The 14,811-nt window shown below is 28.4% G+C and overlaps 5 protein-coding genes across 9 annotated transcripts; 1 reads left to right on the top strand and 4 right to left on the bottom strand.

Moving 5' to 3' along the window:
* Positions 1-2,117: 2,117 nt before the first annotated feature.
* LOC108754230 (transcription initiation factor TFIID subunit 8) lies at positions 2,118-4,632 on the bottom strand. Its single transcript, XM_018496400.1, has 5 exons — positions 3,802-4,632; positions 3,247-3,533; positions 2,972-3,122; positions 2,739-2,888; positions 2,118-2,662 (listed from the first exon to the last, which is right to left on the bottom strand). The coding sequence occupies exons 1-5, from the start codon at positions 3,929-3,931 to the stop codon at positions 2,496-2,498; spliced, it is 885 nt and encodes a 294-aa protein (XP_018351902.1). The 5' UTR covers positions 3,932-4,632; the 3' UTR covers positions 2,118-2,495.
* Positions 4,633-5,173: 541 nt separating this feature from the next.
* LOC108754179 (deoxynucleotidyltransferase terminal-interacting protein 2) lies at positions 5,174-6,720 on the bottom strand. The gene is made up of 2 exons (XM_018496301.1): positions 6,554-6,720; positions 5,174-5,853 (listed from the first exon to the last, which is right to left on the bottom strand). The coding sequence occupies exons 1-2, from the start codon at positions 6,651-6,653 to the stop codon at positions 5,174-5,176; spliced, it is 780 nt and encodes a 259-aa protein (XP_018351803.1). The 5' UTR covers positions 6,654-6,720.
* Positions 6,721-6,739: 19 nt separating this feature from the next.
* On the top strand, positions 6,740-8,518 carry LOC108754178 (putative nuclease HARBI1). Its single transcript, XM_018496300.1, is given in 6 exon segments — positions 6,740-6,755; positions 6,854-6,876; positions 6,878-7,134; positions 7,407-7,547; positions 7,645-7,912; positions 7,991-8,518. Coding segments are annotated over 6 exon segments (1,233 nt in total).
* Positions 8,519-8,606: 88 nt separating this feature from the next.
* Positions 8,607-10,692, bottom strand: LOC108754231. Of its 5 annotated transcripts, none has more exons than XM_018496403.1 (5): positions 10,665-10,692; positions 9,966-10,067; positions 9,642-9,895; positions 9,422-9,554; positions 8,607-8,789 (listed from the first exon to the last, which is right to left on the bottom strand). In XM_018496403.1, exons 1-5 carry the CDS (start codon positions 10,675-10,677, stop codon positions 8,623-8,625), a joined length of 669 nt encoding a protein of 222 aa, XP_018351905.1. In that variant the 5' UTR covers positions 10,678-10,692; the 3' UTR covers positions 8,607-8,622. The 5 variants fall into 5 exon arrangements, with proteins under 5 accessions (XP_018351905.1, XP_018351904.1, XP_018351906.1 ...); XM_018496402.1 differs by lacking the exon at positions 10,665-10,692 and adding an exon at positions 10,529-10,624; XM_018496404.1 differs by lacking the exon at positions 10,665-10,692 and adding an exon at positions 10,280-10,611.
* Positions 10,693-12,475: 1,783 nt separating this feature from the next.
* Positions 12,476-14,248, bottom strand: LOC108754228. The gene is made up of 3 exons (XM_018496395.1): positions 14,060-14,248; positions 13,404-13,706; positions 12,476-13,309 (listed from the first exon to the last, which is right to left on the bottom strand). The coding sequence occupies exons 2-3, from the start codon at positions 13,647-13,649 to the stop codon at positions 12,476-12,478; spliced, it is 1,080 nt and encodes a 359-aa protein (XP_018351897.1). The 5' UTR covers positions 13,650-13,706; positions 14,060-14,248.
* Between the last annotated feature and the right edge of the window lie 563 nt (positions 14,249-14,811).

Below are 14,811 nucleotides of genomic sequence, written 5' to 3'. Positions count from 1 at the left end.
AAATTGTGCTCCTAATATGAGATACTCCGAAAAATCATAAGTAAGTAATCATAAAGTAAATCAACATTGCAATTAAAAAACTTTATTTAATGTTTCTAAAATACAAACAGCCATAGCCAGTGTGAGTATGCGACGCATTGTACCCAAGACTCGTTTTCAGGTAATTGGACTCAAGCATCGCAGAAACAGGCACTCGATGTTCATTTTGGTTATCCTTTTTATTATTGTACAATAACATTTATACTTTAGCAATGATTTTCATGACATAGGAGCATAGATTATTTCATATTAGAGATATCCTGAGTGTTTCATATTACGATTTCCACGCCTTATAATTTTATGATCATCAAATCTAACTTCTGTAATTAAGCAATTCAACATATTCCATATTTTTCTATTAGTACGATCTTGCTCCATCACTACATGAAGAATTTATTGCCAAATATTTACTTATTAAATAAACAAAGTTTAAAAGTTCATCTCAATGAAACTTGATATTCAAATTCTACAATCTTTTTTTACAACGACTGCAGGCATGATCTATTATAATAATTTAAATTTTCCACTAAATAGTTTTCAATCCAAGAACAATAAATTCATAATGAAATCAATAGTTAGCGTTTATTAGTTTAACAGAAACGCCACTATTTCATATTAGGCGCCTATCTCATAATAGAGATTTCCTCTAGGTATGTACAATAACACATAAGTATACAGGGTATTTCTTTTCATTTGAGCATTTAAAATATCTCTGATATCGATATTGATGTTTATTACGGGATTGGGACTATGGTGTGGCCAGTGCCAATGATCGACTCAACTTGGTAAAAAATTACAGTCTTTATTTTGAGCGCAATAAATCTATCTACAACTAAACGCAACGAGAGCCAGAGGAGTGTTTCACTCTCCTCTCACAATTGATTTCTGACCTCAATCTCGGAGAAACCTATTTGTTCGAGAAAGCTTCAATTTACAGATTTTATATACCACGCAATATTTCGATTTTATTTTCTTGCCTATGCAAGATACAGCAGCTATATCCTATATTTCTAAACATCGAATTACGACGTGTACTATATTATATTTTACCGCGATATCGAATTGTCATGGCATATATATTAATTAAAATGTTATTCGTCGTTATTCGTTGTTTTTGCTCTGGTTTAACCGTCTCTGTGTTGTCTTTTTTTTCTGCGTCAAACAGCTAAGCAGATCTCGATATTTGCGTATGTTCTCATGCGATTCCGAGAACGTGATATTTCCGAATGAAAATTATGTATTTGCGAATGCATCTTCAGCCGAAGTAATGGCGATATAATCGCCACAATATATTAATGATATTACAAAACATAAAAGGAAAAAGTTGTTTTTTGAAAGAGCAAATATTATAATAAACAAATTTTTTTGAGGTCACATTTTTTGATATATCAAGGTTCTCACCATTAAAAAAAATGGAATTACATAATTTTTCATGTAATATAATTCCTCTAACTACTTTGCATATTCAGGTAGATTTACAAAAAAAATCGAATTTAGATTATTTAGAAGATACTTTAACGTACAATTTTTCCTTTTAATATTTTATTGTACCATTAAAACTAACAGATATTTTTAATACTCGAGTTGAAGGAAATACTCTGTATAAAATTGTAAAACACATACACTTCTTTGTTAATTTCTTTTTTTAATTATATTAAAATATGTAAACATATTTATAAAAGTAACACGTATTTATAACATTCTTAACTTTTTGTATACAATATTATCAGATGAAACTAAAATGTTTTTATAAAATAAATATAATCATGTAATTATTACATATTTATTAAATAGCCATGTATATATAGTTATACAAGTTAATTATAAAATATATACATCTGGAGACACGGTAGTATCTTGGCGCTAAGACGTGGCGTGATATGTGACGCCTCCCTCGAAACCATTTCACTTTCATTTAAGAAATTTTTTCGTATCGTTAAAAATAAATAAAATATTTAAAGTTTTCAATTTAAGTGGATTATCTTGTATATAAGAAAATCTATTTGTAAATTCTATGGCAATAATAGTTTAAATCACATTCTTTTCATTATGTTTCCAAACTATTTTTCAAATGATGTAATATATGCTACATGCTTTAATTAATATTGCTATATGATGGAGTTTTTTAATATGATGATAATTATTTCTTAATATGTGTTACATGTGCGAGTACATAACATGCGCGCATATGACGTGGATCAATTCTAAAAATCGATGGAATGTTATAATATATATTTTCAGTGATGAATGTATTTCGAAATACTTTCATATAAGTACAGAATAAAAATAAAATTATTATCGTCTAATTTAATGATTCAGGTATAAAAACGGATCAAATATAAAATATGGATCTATACATAAAGAGTTCGAGTTTCCAGTTGCAATTCATAAAGATACCATCATCATGAACTTTTCGAATCTCATTGTATATAGTAATTAATATTACATCGTAATACTTAACATTCAAGTAGCTCTTTTTGAACAGAATGCTGTCCCGGTATTGTTGTACTTGACATTTTATTTTTAGGAATTTTTCCAGGTCTTAAATATGGATTATCTATAACATCTTGCTGAGTAATAGTTTCACCATTTTGCTCCATATTTTCGTTTTGTGTTTGGTTACCTGCAGGCAAAGAGTTAGTTTAAGTTCTTAAATAAAAATTGTATCATTTAAATGTTTTATTGTACAAAAGGCTTACCTTCCTCTGTAAGTCTATCTTCGTTCTGTTGCTCTTTCTTCTTTTTCACAGGACTTGAATCAAATTGAAAATCTGGATCTGGTTCGAATATTTGATCTTGAGGTAAAAGAGCAGAGATATAACTTGGAAATTGTGGTTTACAGGATATTACTAAAAGCAAAACAGATATATAAGATTTTTTCTTCGGATCATTGAAATGCTGAATGATTTAATATAAATGATAATTCTCTTACAAGGAAACATGCTATTATCTTCTGTGAGAAATAAACTATGTGTTTCTCCTGTTTTGGCAATGAACCTTGTTAAAGCTCTCTCGATATCTCGTTTTTGCGTTGCTACCTTTTCTCTAATTGCTTCATATTCAGTTACTGGTTGCTTATGTGTCTACAATATATTTCCATTATTAGTTTCATATACATTATGCAATTTTTTATCACGTGTAAAGTGTGTGTGTACATATGTATGTATATATATGTAGCACATACTTATAATTAATAAATATTTATACCGGAGTTCTAATGTAGGCATGTGGATCAGGAAAAGATGGTAAATAATTTGGTATATGTGATGGATGGCCTTGCTTAACACCAGCTTGCAAGATATTCAATTGTTTTGCTTGCGTCTGTTGCTGAAGTGTTGGCAGGACTGTCCTACTTTGTCGTTTTGCGTAAGTCTCTATATTATCTAATTTTATGCCCATATTAATTAATGCCAATATCACATCTGCTATAAGAGGCTCTGTTCTCCCAGAAAGTTCACAATAATTTCTTCCTGAAGCACCAATCTCCACAATAACTGTATTCATTCATGAAAAAAAAATCTGATATAATCTTATTAAAATTATTATTTTTGCTATTCTTTTTTGTAAACATAAAAATTAACGTTAAAAGATGAAGAATTAATAGTTAAGAGTTTAAGATGTTGCTACTAAATTGTATATTATAATGTAAATATTATATATAATAAATTTAAAATAGATAAAGGAACGACAGATTTTAAAAGATTAAAGAAAATTTATAAGAGAATTAAATTAATTGCTTGTAAGTCTAAATTTGACCCTTACATGACTGTAACATTTCGGTGAGTGTTTCCAATACTTGTTTCTCACACGTATCATAACCACACTCTACTAAAATACTAGAAACTACTTGACTCAATATTTTTCTTCGAGTATTTGCTGTTTGTATATCCATAATTGCCTTGTTGGTTTTGAGACAAAAATGCAATAATCGCAATTGGTATTTATTTAGAATAACTTTTCACTGCAAGTCTTAATAGTAAAAATTAGTAAAAATGTACGGTAATTGTTCGGACTACTCCCGCACAAAAATCAATAAAATTAGTCTTATTCAATGTATTTTTGCATGAAACAAAAGAATCTGATAGAAATAAGCGTCACTCTGCCCCGCAAACTGAAATATGAATATTATGACTCGTTAAAATGACGACTATATTCAGGTTAGAAAACCCGAACCCATCACAACCACGCTACACTACGATGTGAGCAGTGTTGAACAATTCAACAGTTGTGAGTGGAAGTGAGCATGCGCTATTTATTAGTAATTATAAGGTCGTAAGAGTAAATCAAAGTCGAGCGATTTAAAAAACGTGAGATCGCAATCTTGATTGTGATTGATGACAGTACAAGTTAGAACGATATTTTTTATTAAGACGTTATTTTGATATTAGATCTTGGTTGCGGTCCACTTGCTTCTTGCAAATGTTGCGAATGCTGCAAACGTTATGCTTGGATTCATTCATGGTGTAAAAAGCTTTTAAAGCTTTTTACACCATGGATTAGTCCATTATGGGCCTTCTACAATAAGCCATTAATCATAAATCAGAAGTCAGAAATTAAAAATTGATCAATCAATCATCAATTTTTAGCTTCGAATACTATAATTATTACATGAACGCTCCAGTCAACTCATCTCACCACCGAGGTGAGGCAATTGAAGCGAAGCGAGAGCAAAAACGATGACCTGATAATATAATCAAAGTTGCTAGGAGCGTCCCGAAATGTCAAATGGACCAGTTCTATTAGTGCTACAAATGCTCTGTAGCATTTAAAGCACTAAGTGGACCCTTATGTTCACACAGCTATCAAAAAGGAACATCAATGTGAACATCATGAAGTATGTAATTACTACATATGGTTTATTAAGAATTCTCTGGCAATTTTATCTAATTCATTAATTCGCTGAAGATAGTCTAAAATAAGACCGAAATATTTGATCGAGAATATTGAGAATAAGAAAGATTGTAATACAATTCCATGGAATAAATATATCCTAAAACAAATAAATTTTTATACGCTATCAACAACTACAATGGTGCTTCGGTTATTTTTCCTTATTATTAATATAGAGAATGTATAACTTTTAGTAATTTTTTATTTCTCAAATACACAAAATATACTTTTTATAATAAATGTATTATTTCTTCTTCTTTCTTTTAAGTCTTCTTGCATGTTTATGTGCTTTATAATGTGTTTTTTGCTTTTCTTCAATAATCTCCTTATATTTACGCTTGTTGTATTTTGTAAACTCTGCGTCTGCCATAAGTTCATCAACGATTGTCTTTTTGCGCTCCTTCTTTGTAAGACGCGAAGAGTAGAAATCCATTGGAGAATCAATAACTTTGCCGACATGGAAGTGTGTCGGCAATGCTTTCATATCATTCTTTTTGTAAAAGTGTTTCGGGTTTAACGCAGATCTCATTCTTAATACTTCGAGGTCGTGTCTAATCTCTGGTGTTATTTCAGGTGCATGCATGTTAAACCATTCTGCACCTGTTCCCATCTTTCGTTTCTCACGTCGTTTGTGTATTTCCAATTGACGTTTGCTTAACTCGTAGGGTGGTACAACATGCAATCGTTCAAAATCAGATTTAATAACACTCTTCTCTAAAATTTTATCCACAGGATTGATATCTTTTCTTATATCTGCTAATTCTTCCGTTAAATCAAAAGTCACTTTCTTAGATTTCCAACCCATGTCGATTTCAAACTTTTCAAGATCGAAATCTTTGCTGGAAGAGAATTTTTTTCTCTTTGGCTGCTCTTTTTTCTCAATGCCTAAATATTTTGCATCAAATATCCTTGTTAGATCGACATCTAATAAAAGAAGACATGAATAATGAATGACTCTTTAATCATAATTGATCTTAATGATATTAATTAATTAATAAATATTACTACAACCTGTTTTACATCGAGCATTTGATATATGTACAAACTAATAATTTTCTATTAAAATGTCTTAATTTCAGCATATATTTAAAGAATAATGTATTAAATTGGTATAATATGCACTAAAATAATTAATTAAATACTCATGTCATATATATGTTTACATATATCGCCAAAATTAAGATAATTCAATAGAAAGTTACTAGTTAGTATCAAGTGCATGACATAAACTAGGCCTGTATTAGTCTAATATCGTATTCATAATCCAATCTTTCAGGTTTCCTTAAATTGATCTTTGGATGCTCAGTAGCCAATAATAACTCGTAAACCATCTGAAGACAATTTAAGCTTTAAATATAAGACCTGATTATGAATACAAGCATAAATCTTAGCTCAAGAATGAAAATCTTTTTCTGTAATTGCTTTACTACAAAGAAACAATATAGACTATAGAGACGTATATTTTAAGTGTAAGAAATAAGCAATAATCTTTACAAAGATTGGCGAATTGTAAACTTAATTTTTCTTAATAATCCATGATAATCTTAATAAAATCAAAATCATAAAAAATGTTCTGTAAAATATTAACCTCACAAAAAGATGAAAAATAAGTGGGTATAATTACCGATGGTTTTAATTTCCTCATCATAGTCGTTATCATTGTCTAGTAATTGATCCTTATTTATCAGGCCAGAATCACCTTTCGTATCAATTATTATATCCATTTAAAATATTTATTATTCTTACGAAGTGAACCAAAGTACCTATCCATCAGAGATCGACCATCATCGACAGATGACATATATGTTCAATGTTGCCAATTCATTGCTACATTTTCATCCTAGATTAAATTTGAAATTCCTCCAAGTAGGGAATTTGCAGCATAAAATCAGGTGAGTTGCGCTACTGTATACTGTGACCATAGTGCGAATCAGTGCGAATTCACTATTTAACCGGTTGTGGTTGCATGATGGAGATGGAGAGTAAAGAGGAATTAATTTCTTCCTTATTTGCCAAAGCATTACTTTTATTAGAATTATTTAATGATAATGAAAATGATTATAATCTTTATATTAAAGATATTGAAAGATACTATATATTGCTACTGACTAAATACTCTATTGAAAAATCAACACTTCGATTGCAAGATGATGTAGACAATATTCTATCGTGTTATAATGATAAACAATTTAAGTCACAATTCAAGTATGTATATTTTTATGTAAATATTTTCTAAGTTTTAACTTTATTTTTAGTATAACACAAAATTTATATATTAATTATACGATATGAATTTATAATTATTACTTCGAAAATGTATCTAAAAGAAAGCATTATTCAAAAAATATTTCAAATAATACTTTTTTTTAGAGATATTCAAAATAATCTCATAATTTCTATTGATTCACTCTGTATATTTATATAGAAAATAGATTTTTCGTGATTGTAACATAAAAAATTGATCTTTTTCTTTTTAGGATGGAACGATCAACGTTTGATTATATTTTGGATGTTATAAGACCATCATTAATAAGATCAACATGTGGGCGTAAAAGAATATCACCTAAAAAACAATTTTTAATTGCTCTATGGAAAATGGCTACTTCAGATCCATATCGGTTCATAATATTTTTATAACATTAACTTTATTTTAAGTATTAATTTATTTTTGCATGCACATATTCAGTATTTTTTACTTATGTTTTGATTTTTTAGACCTATTTGCGAGAAATTTTATGTAGGCAGAGCCACAGCATTAATGGCTGTGAGAAGAGTAATCAAAGCAATTGCTCAACGAGCTCATCTTTTTGTGAAATGGCCAAAAGGTAATAGAGCAAAAGAAATTATTACAGGATTTGCTGCAACCAGTGCTTTTCCTGGAATAATAGGAGCAATTGATTGCACACATATTAAAATTAAAACACCACATATCAATCCTGATTCTTATCTTAATGAAAAAAGGCAGCATAGTATACAATTGCAGGTATGATTAATATTATTATATAATTCTTTCCTTTTTCAAAAATAGTTATATAATTAATTTTATATTTATTATTGACAGGCTGTTTGTGATCATGAATTGCGATTTACTCATTGTCTTGCTGGACATGTCGGTTCCGTCCCTAGTCAAAAAGTATTTTGCTTATCTGAAGTTTGCCACTATTTAGATAATCCAGAAAAATTTAGTAATGACAGCCATTTAGTGGGTAATGCAGCTTACACAATTCATGAACATTTAATGACACCATTTCGAGAAAATGAAGATCTAACAGATAGACAAAAAAACTATAATTCTTGTCATTCATTCGCTGAAATTACAATTAAACGAACATTTGTATTACTCAAAAGAAGATTTCAAAGCTTGCTTAAAACTTTAGACATGGAGCGTATAGATTTGATTCCAGAATTTATTATTGCATGTTGTGTTTTGCACAACATTTGTCTACTACAAAATGATGAATTTTTAATTGTGGAATCAGATGTTTTAGAAACTAATGATATTGAAATAACAACTAAAAAAAGAAATATTAATGCAGGCGATAGAAAACGGGATATAATTTGTAATAATTTAATAATGAGAAATGTCTAAAAATATTTATTTTTTTACCATTTATTTTTTTGTAGTGAGATTATTGTATTATAATAAAAGTTGTATATTTTGTCATAAATACCTTTTATTTTATAATTAAAAAATCATTTCTTTTCTAAAATATTTAACATTTTATCAAAGGAATTAAGAAGTCTCCGGCGTAATTCTATATTTTCTCTATGTCTTCTCTCTTGAGCTTCTTCTGCGATTTTACTAGTGTTCTTAAAATCTTGTATTAATTTTTCTATTGTAGTTGTTCGTCGACTTTTTTCTAAAATAAAAAGACATTGTATAAAGTTATGTTAATAATTTTACACGCTAAACATCCCAATTATTACAATCTAGGATTCAAAATTATTAATTTATTAAAAATTACAGAAATATTTGTTATTATGATATATTTTGTATTAAGAATATTTGTAATTAAAATTCAAGAAAACTTTTACTGTTTACATTTTATTAAAATTAATAATGTTAATGTAATATAATAATATAAATAATAAATAATCAATGATACTATAATGGCTCAATAATAATAGATAAACATTAATAACAATAGGTAGCATTCAGTTGATACAATAGCTGAATGCTACGAAAAATTACAAAAGAGGGAACATTATATTGTTGCATAAAATATATGAAACACGATCATGTTAGCGTAACTATAATTGTGGAATTTGTATCTAACCGAATATATGAATTTATCAATTTTTGCGTTTAATTTTCTATATTGTATACACTGAAGGTGATCTGACGTTTAATTTTCTATATTGTATACACTGAAGGTGATCTGACGATAATGTCTGTTAAAAAATTTAAATATATTGAAATCTGGCTCATAGCCCTTATTGTTATTAATGTTTAATAAATGATTAAACCTAAATAACTGATCATTTATCTTACTAGGTTGTATGTATTCTTCTTTATCTGAACTAGATGAACTACATATAGATTCCATTCGTGATCTTTTTCCAGTCGATGATACAGTGGTTATAGATGACATAGATGATTTCATTCCAAGTAAATCATCCATAAGCTTAAAAAATATTTAATTTAAAGTTTATATTTTTGTAAAAGTACTCTATATATATATACATAGCATTTTGATTTTAAAATAACTTACAGGAAAAAATGTCCATGTTCTTGATCCACTGCCATACCTTTTATTATAATCTTTGACTGCTTTATATGTTCTCTTCAAACCAGAAAATTTTGATAAACATTGTGCTCCACTAACTTTGTAACCATGTTTTAGCATTTTTGCGGCAATTAATAACCATATCTTCTTTTGAGACGTCTTTCCACTTATAAAATCATTTTGCCGTGATCGATACTCTTCTATTAATAAGAGAGTAGCTTCTTGTGGCCATTTAAATGCTGTAAAAGTTAATTTATTTTAAAAAAATTTAGAAATTAAATAAGTTATATAAATAAAATTACTAAAAACCTGTTTCTTCTTGGATTGCATCTGATGATTTAACAGTATCTTTAGTATCAGTATATTTAGCAGTATCTTCCATTGACTTGATTTCTATGGAATTATTGTTATCTATATAGAAGATATATTGTTATCTAAATAAATATCTATATAAAAATAAATTTGTTATAAAATAAATATTTTTATTATATAATTTTATACAAAAAAAAGTATAATGGACTATGTTTGAGTGTTGATGGGTTTTTAAGGGAGGTCTATTATTATTAGTTGTCTTATACAATAGCCAAAGGCTGGACTCTCTCTCCTTGCCTTATTAAACTTACTATATTTTTATATACATTTATCACTTCATTTAATTTCTCTACAGTATAAGGAAATCTATCTAAAAATAAAAAAAAATGCAAAGAAGTGATAAATGTTAAGAAGAACACCTAAAATGTTGTTAGTTTGAATCGATGTTTTCACGTAAAAAAAAGACACAAAAAAGCGTCACTCTTCCCACTTGAATCGCAATATTAATCAATATTAACTGTTACAAAAGTTGACAATTAAGTTAAAAAATTTGTCACAACCATAAAATACTGCGATGCGAATGTCTTTTATAGGCTCCATTTCACGTATGATGCTCATGATGTATCATTTTATCTTTCTTTAATATTCAATAAACAACAAGAATAAAATGATATGTCATGTGTGAAACGAAATTACCTAAAGGCTGCATTTTTGTTGACACTCGATGCTCGATTCGAGAATCAAAACAGATCACGTGATTAAAATTGATGCTTGGGCCGTGTTCCAAATTTACTGCCAGCACTGAAAATGCTATAGTCTACGTTACGTGCACTATAGATTTTCAGTACCGGCAGTCACTTTTGTCGAACGACAAATGTGTACAGGGTACCAATCATGAAACTTTATCCCTAGGAAAATGAAAAATAAAAATTTTAACCATTGAAGTTAGTGGAGAAATTTTGCATTTTTTACTTTTCATCCTAGGAAAAAAGTTATATAATTGATACTCAGAACAGAGAAGTCTTCGAATCTCTTTATCCCATAGCCAATCAACAGGCTTGAAAAATTTGTCGTACAAAAACGCACAAATAAAATATCAGAGGTTGCGCACAAAGAAAGAAATAGGGAACAGGGAGAGAGAATAATGGTGCGACTACAATAGAAAGAATAAAGAATTAGGAATAAGAAATAAGGAATCCAACTTATCAGAAACCAGTGTATCCAATATCTGATAGGTTAAAAGTTTTATTACTTATTCCTAATTTCTTATTCCTTCTATTGTGGCTGCACCTTAAGAATTTCAACCTATCAGAAATTATGTATTGTGGAATACACAATTTTTAATAGGTTGAAATTTTTATTCTCTGTTCCCTGTTCCTTATTCCTTTCATTGGCTGTATTCAGCAAACTTAACAGTTAAATGAGCGCTCGCTGTTATTGATGTATTCTTTTAGATCATCCAATCAGCATTTTAGATCTGGAAGAATATATCAATAGCAGCGAGCGCACACTTAACTGTTATTAAGTCCGCTAAACGCGGTCCCTTAGGCTGGTATTATATTTGTCGTATGATAAAAATTTTAAGTTTATTGATTAGTTATGAGATAAAAAGATCCGATAATTTCTTTGTCCTGCAGCCAATTAATAGGCTTGAAATGTCATACGACAAATGTAATATTAGGCTAAAACAAGTAACATGCAATAATAGGTGCGTTCAAACCAGAAAAAGCTGCTAGCCTGCTTGTCAAGCGATTGAATGTGATTGGTTGGATCTATAATAACCAATCATTTGCTCATTGAGCAGGTCATTTTGTTATTCAATTATTATTTTTCAATTTACCGACATCAAAAAACTTTAAAATTCAGTAATAAGAAAACGAGACTTAAGCAACTATTTTCCTTCTCGGAATATATTCTACGTATAAAAATACATAAATTTGCAAAATTACAGGAAAATCAAAGAAGAAAGCTGTATTAAACATTTACCAATTTCATATATTTTATAGTCAATAAAAATTATCACTTTGAATATTTCTGAAGGAGTTATTAGAAAAATATTTAAAACAAATCATAAAAATAATGCCTTCTTTCGAGATATCCAAGATAGTAATTTCTAATGACTTATTCTGTATGTATGTATATTTGCAATCGACAATACATTTTTTTATGATTCGTACTTATTTTCAATTCAACAGTTCATTTAATATGCAAAATTTGAGAAATATGGATAATCATTTTTAGAATTTAATAAAGACACCAGATATAATATTTATCATTTAATTTTCTTGTCAGTGAAAGAATTTCGGTATTTGTTTTGTGATGCAATACAATAAATAAAGATCTATCTTTAAAATATACTTTTGTCATTCTTCTATAAAAATGTCTTAAAAAAGTATATAAAAATATAGAGACATCATACATAAACATTTTTGCAATTAAACACAAGGTAACATTAACATTACACAGAATTATATTAAAATAATTATTACTATATTATTCTTTTCTAGTCAATATTTTGTATCATCAATGTCATTAGTGACATAAGTTGCAAAACATTCAAGCCACTCAAGAAAATGGGACATTAAAATTAATGGAACATTTTTATTTTCATCGTAGATTTGTTTCATAGTCTGTAATGTATATTTTCGAGTCTGCACTGAATGATACTTGGGATTTATCCTTAATAAAATTATACAAGAACGCAATTTCCTGGGATAAAGATCTAATATATCTTTATCATAATTTTCACAATAAATAGATACCCGCTTTAACATCAAATCTATGAAATCTAGGACTGCAGATGCATATTGCAGCTGAACTAGTAATTCCTTCAAAAAATTAAACATTAATTGAAAAATATATGCAGACCTGGCACTAAGTTCTAATAATTTATTTAGCATCTCCTCGTTATTTTTGTTATTCTCATCATCCTCTTTCTTCAAATTAGGAAACATGCACATAAAACTATTGAGCAAAGGTTCTTCTATTAATTTAAATTTTTGTAAAGCATATATTCCTTCTTTTGTACTTAGTTTAAGATGTAAATTTGAACGAAGAGCGTTATATAATAATTTTTCAATTTTATAATTTGCTTCAAGTTGTAAAAGTCTTAAAAGCAACCGATCCACATGATGCATAAAAGTTGTATTCTTCACTGACAGATGCATTACAGAAACAGTTAAACATATCAAAGTATCTTCTGAATAGCACTTATTCAAAATATCATCTGTAAGATACTTCTCTAAAAGAATACTGATGAACATAAGGCTATTTTCTTTAGATGTAAATATCTTTAAATGTTTAAAATTGTTCGTTGTTCTGCACCAATTCCGTAAAACATCCTGTAACACAATCATATGATACTAAAATATCAATTATAAAGCTTAAAAAAATATGAGATATATTAATCTATATTTTAATAAATAATCAACATACAATTATTAACAATCGAACTGAATACCGTTGATATGCTTCCTTGGATATTTTATAACACAAAAGATTGCTCAATGATAAACACAAAGTATTTAATACTGCATCAGATTGTATACAAAGAAAAGTTTTCTTTGACATATTCTTGTAATCTTCAGATTGAAAACAATTTTCAGCATCAGTGTAACTTTTTAATATCGCTCTCAATATATCTGCATCCATATCATTTGCAATGTAAGAATACGTAAACATAAAATTATATTATGTTGTATGTGTACTATTTACATTAATTCATATTTTAAGGATAACCTATATAAGAATTCAATATATTAGTAAAAATAATTTAAATATAATTCTTAAAACAAATAAAGAAAAATCAATAAAAAACAATTAGGTCTGTTCGCGTTGCTTAAAATTCCTCAAAATTTTTAAACTTAAAATGAGGTAGATATATTTGGGCGTTGAAAAGAGAAAACGAAAATGCTAAGTGCAAAATGTGCAAGCAACGCGAACAGACTTATTTATTATTAATTATTTTTAATAGATAAATAAATTTACTAAATAACTAATAAATAAATTCAGATTGCATATTTCTATACATAAATACAGGATCAAAATAAATAGTTGATATTGTTGATAATTATAGAATTGAACTACTTCACCTCTGATAATGATAAAATTAGACATTTGACGTATTCTGCACAAAATGATCGAATTTGACAGAAAAAAAGTTTTGCTCTAGGGATGGACGATGTAAACCATGTGAACTCATTTATCTTATAGCATTTTCCACTGAGAAAACGAGTGCCTCTCTGTCTGGTGCAACACTAGGCCTGTTCTTTTTAGTTGAACTTCTTGCACAATTTATCTTTTCTCTTTTTCCCCTCTAACGTGAAGAAAAAAAGTAGAAAGGTGAACCGTACAAGAACTTTAGCTAAAAAGAACAGACCTGCTGACGCTCGCACTGAGTTGCACAATGCTGGGTATCAATCATGAAACTTTATCTCTAGGATGAAAAGTGAAAAGTGAAAATTTTAACCATTAGAAGTTAATGGAGAAATTTTTCACTTTTTTTCACTTTTCATCCTAGGAAAAAAGTTTCATGATTGATACCCAGTTGAATTGTTCCGATTTCACTGTTAAAACTAGAGACCCTATATCGGACGGTTTCCATTTGATAACACTAGTCGACAAGTGTTGTTCTATCTTTGTCACTCTCTGAATGTCAACAAGGATAGAATGACACTCGTGTCGACTTGTGTCATCAAATGAAAAGCACCATCAGAGTCTGGCCAAGTCAAACTTTTGATTAGTCAGTTTGGTCAACTCTAGCTAAAATTCAAACTTCAATAACTATAATTGAGGAAAAAATAGAAAAATACGTGATAAAGATAACATTTGCAAAGATAACAAA

This window comes from Trachymyrmex septentrionalis, unplaced genomic scaffold (assembly GCF_001594115.1).
Source record: "Trachymyrmex septentrionalis isolate Tsep2-gDNA-1 unplaced genomic scaffold, Tsep1.0 scaffold78, whole genome shotgun sequence".
NCBI lineage: Eukaryota > Metazoa > Arthropoda > Insecta > Hymenoptera > Formicidae > Trachymyrmex > Trachymyrmex septentrionalis.
This window is presented reverse-complemented; position numbering and strand designations above follow the sequence as displayed.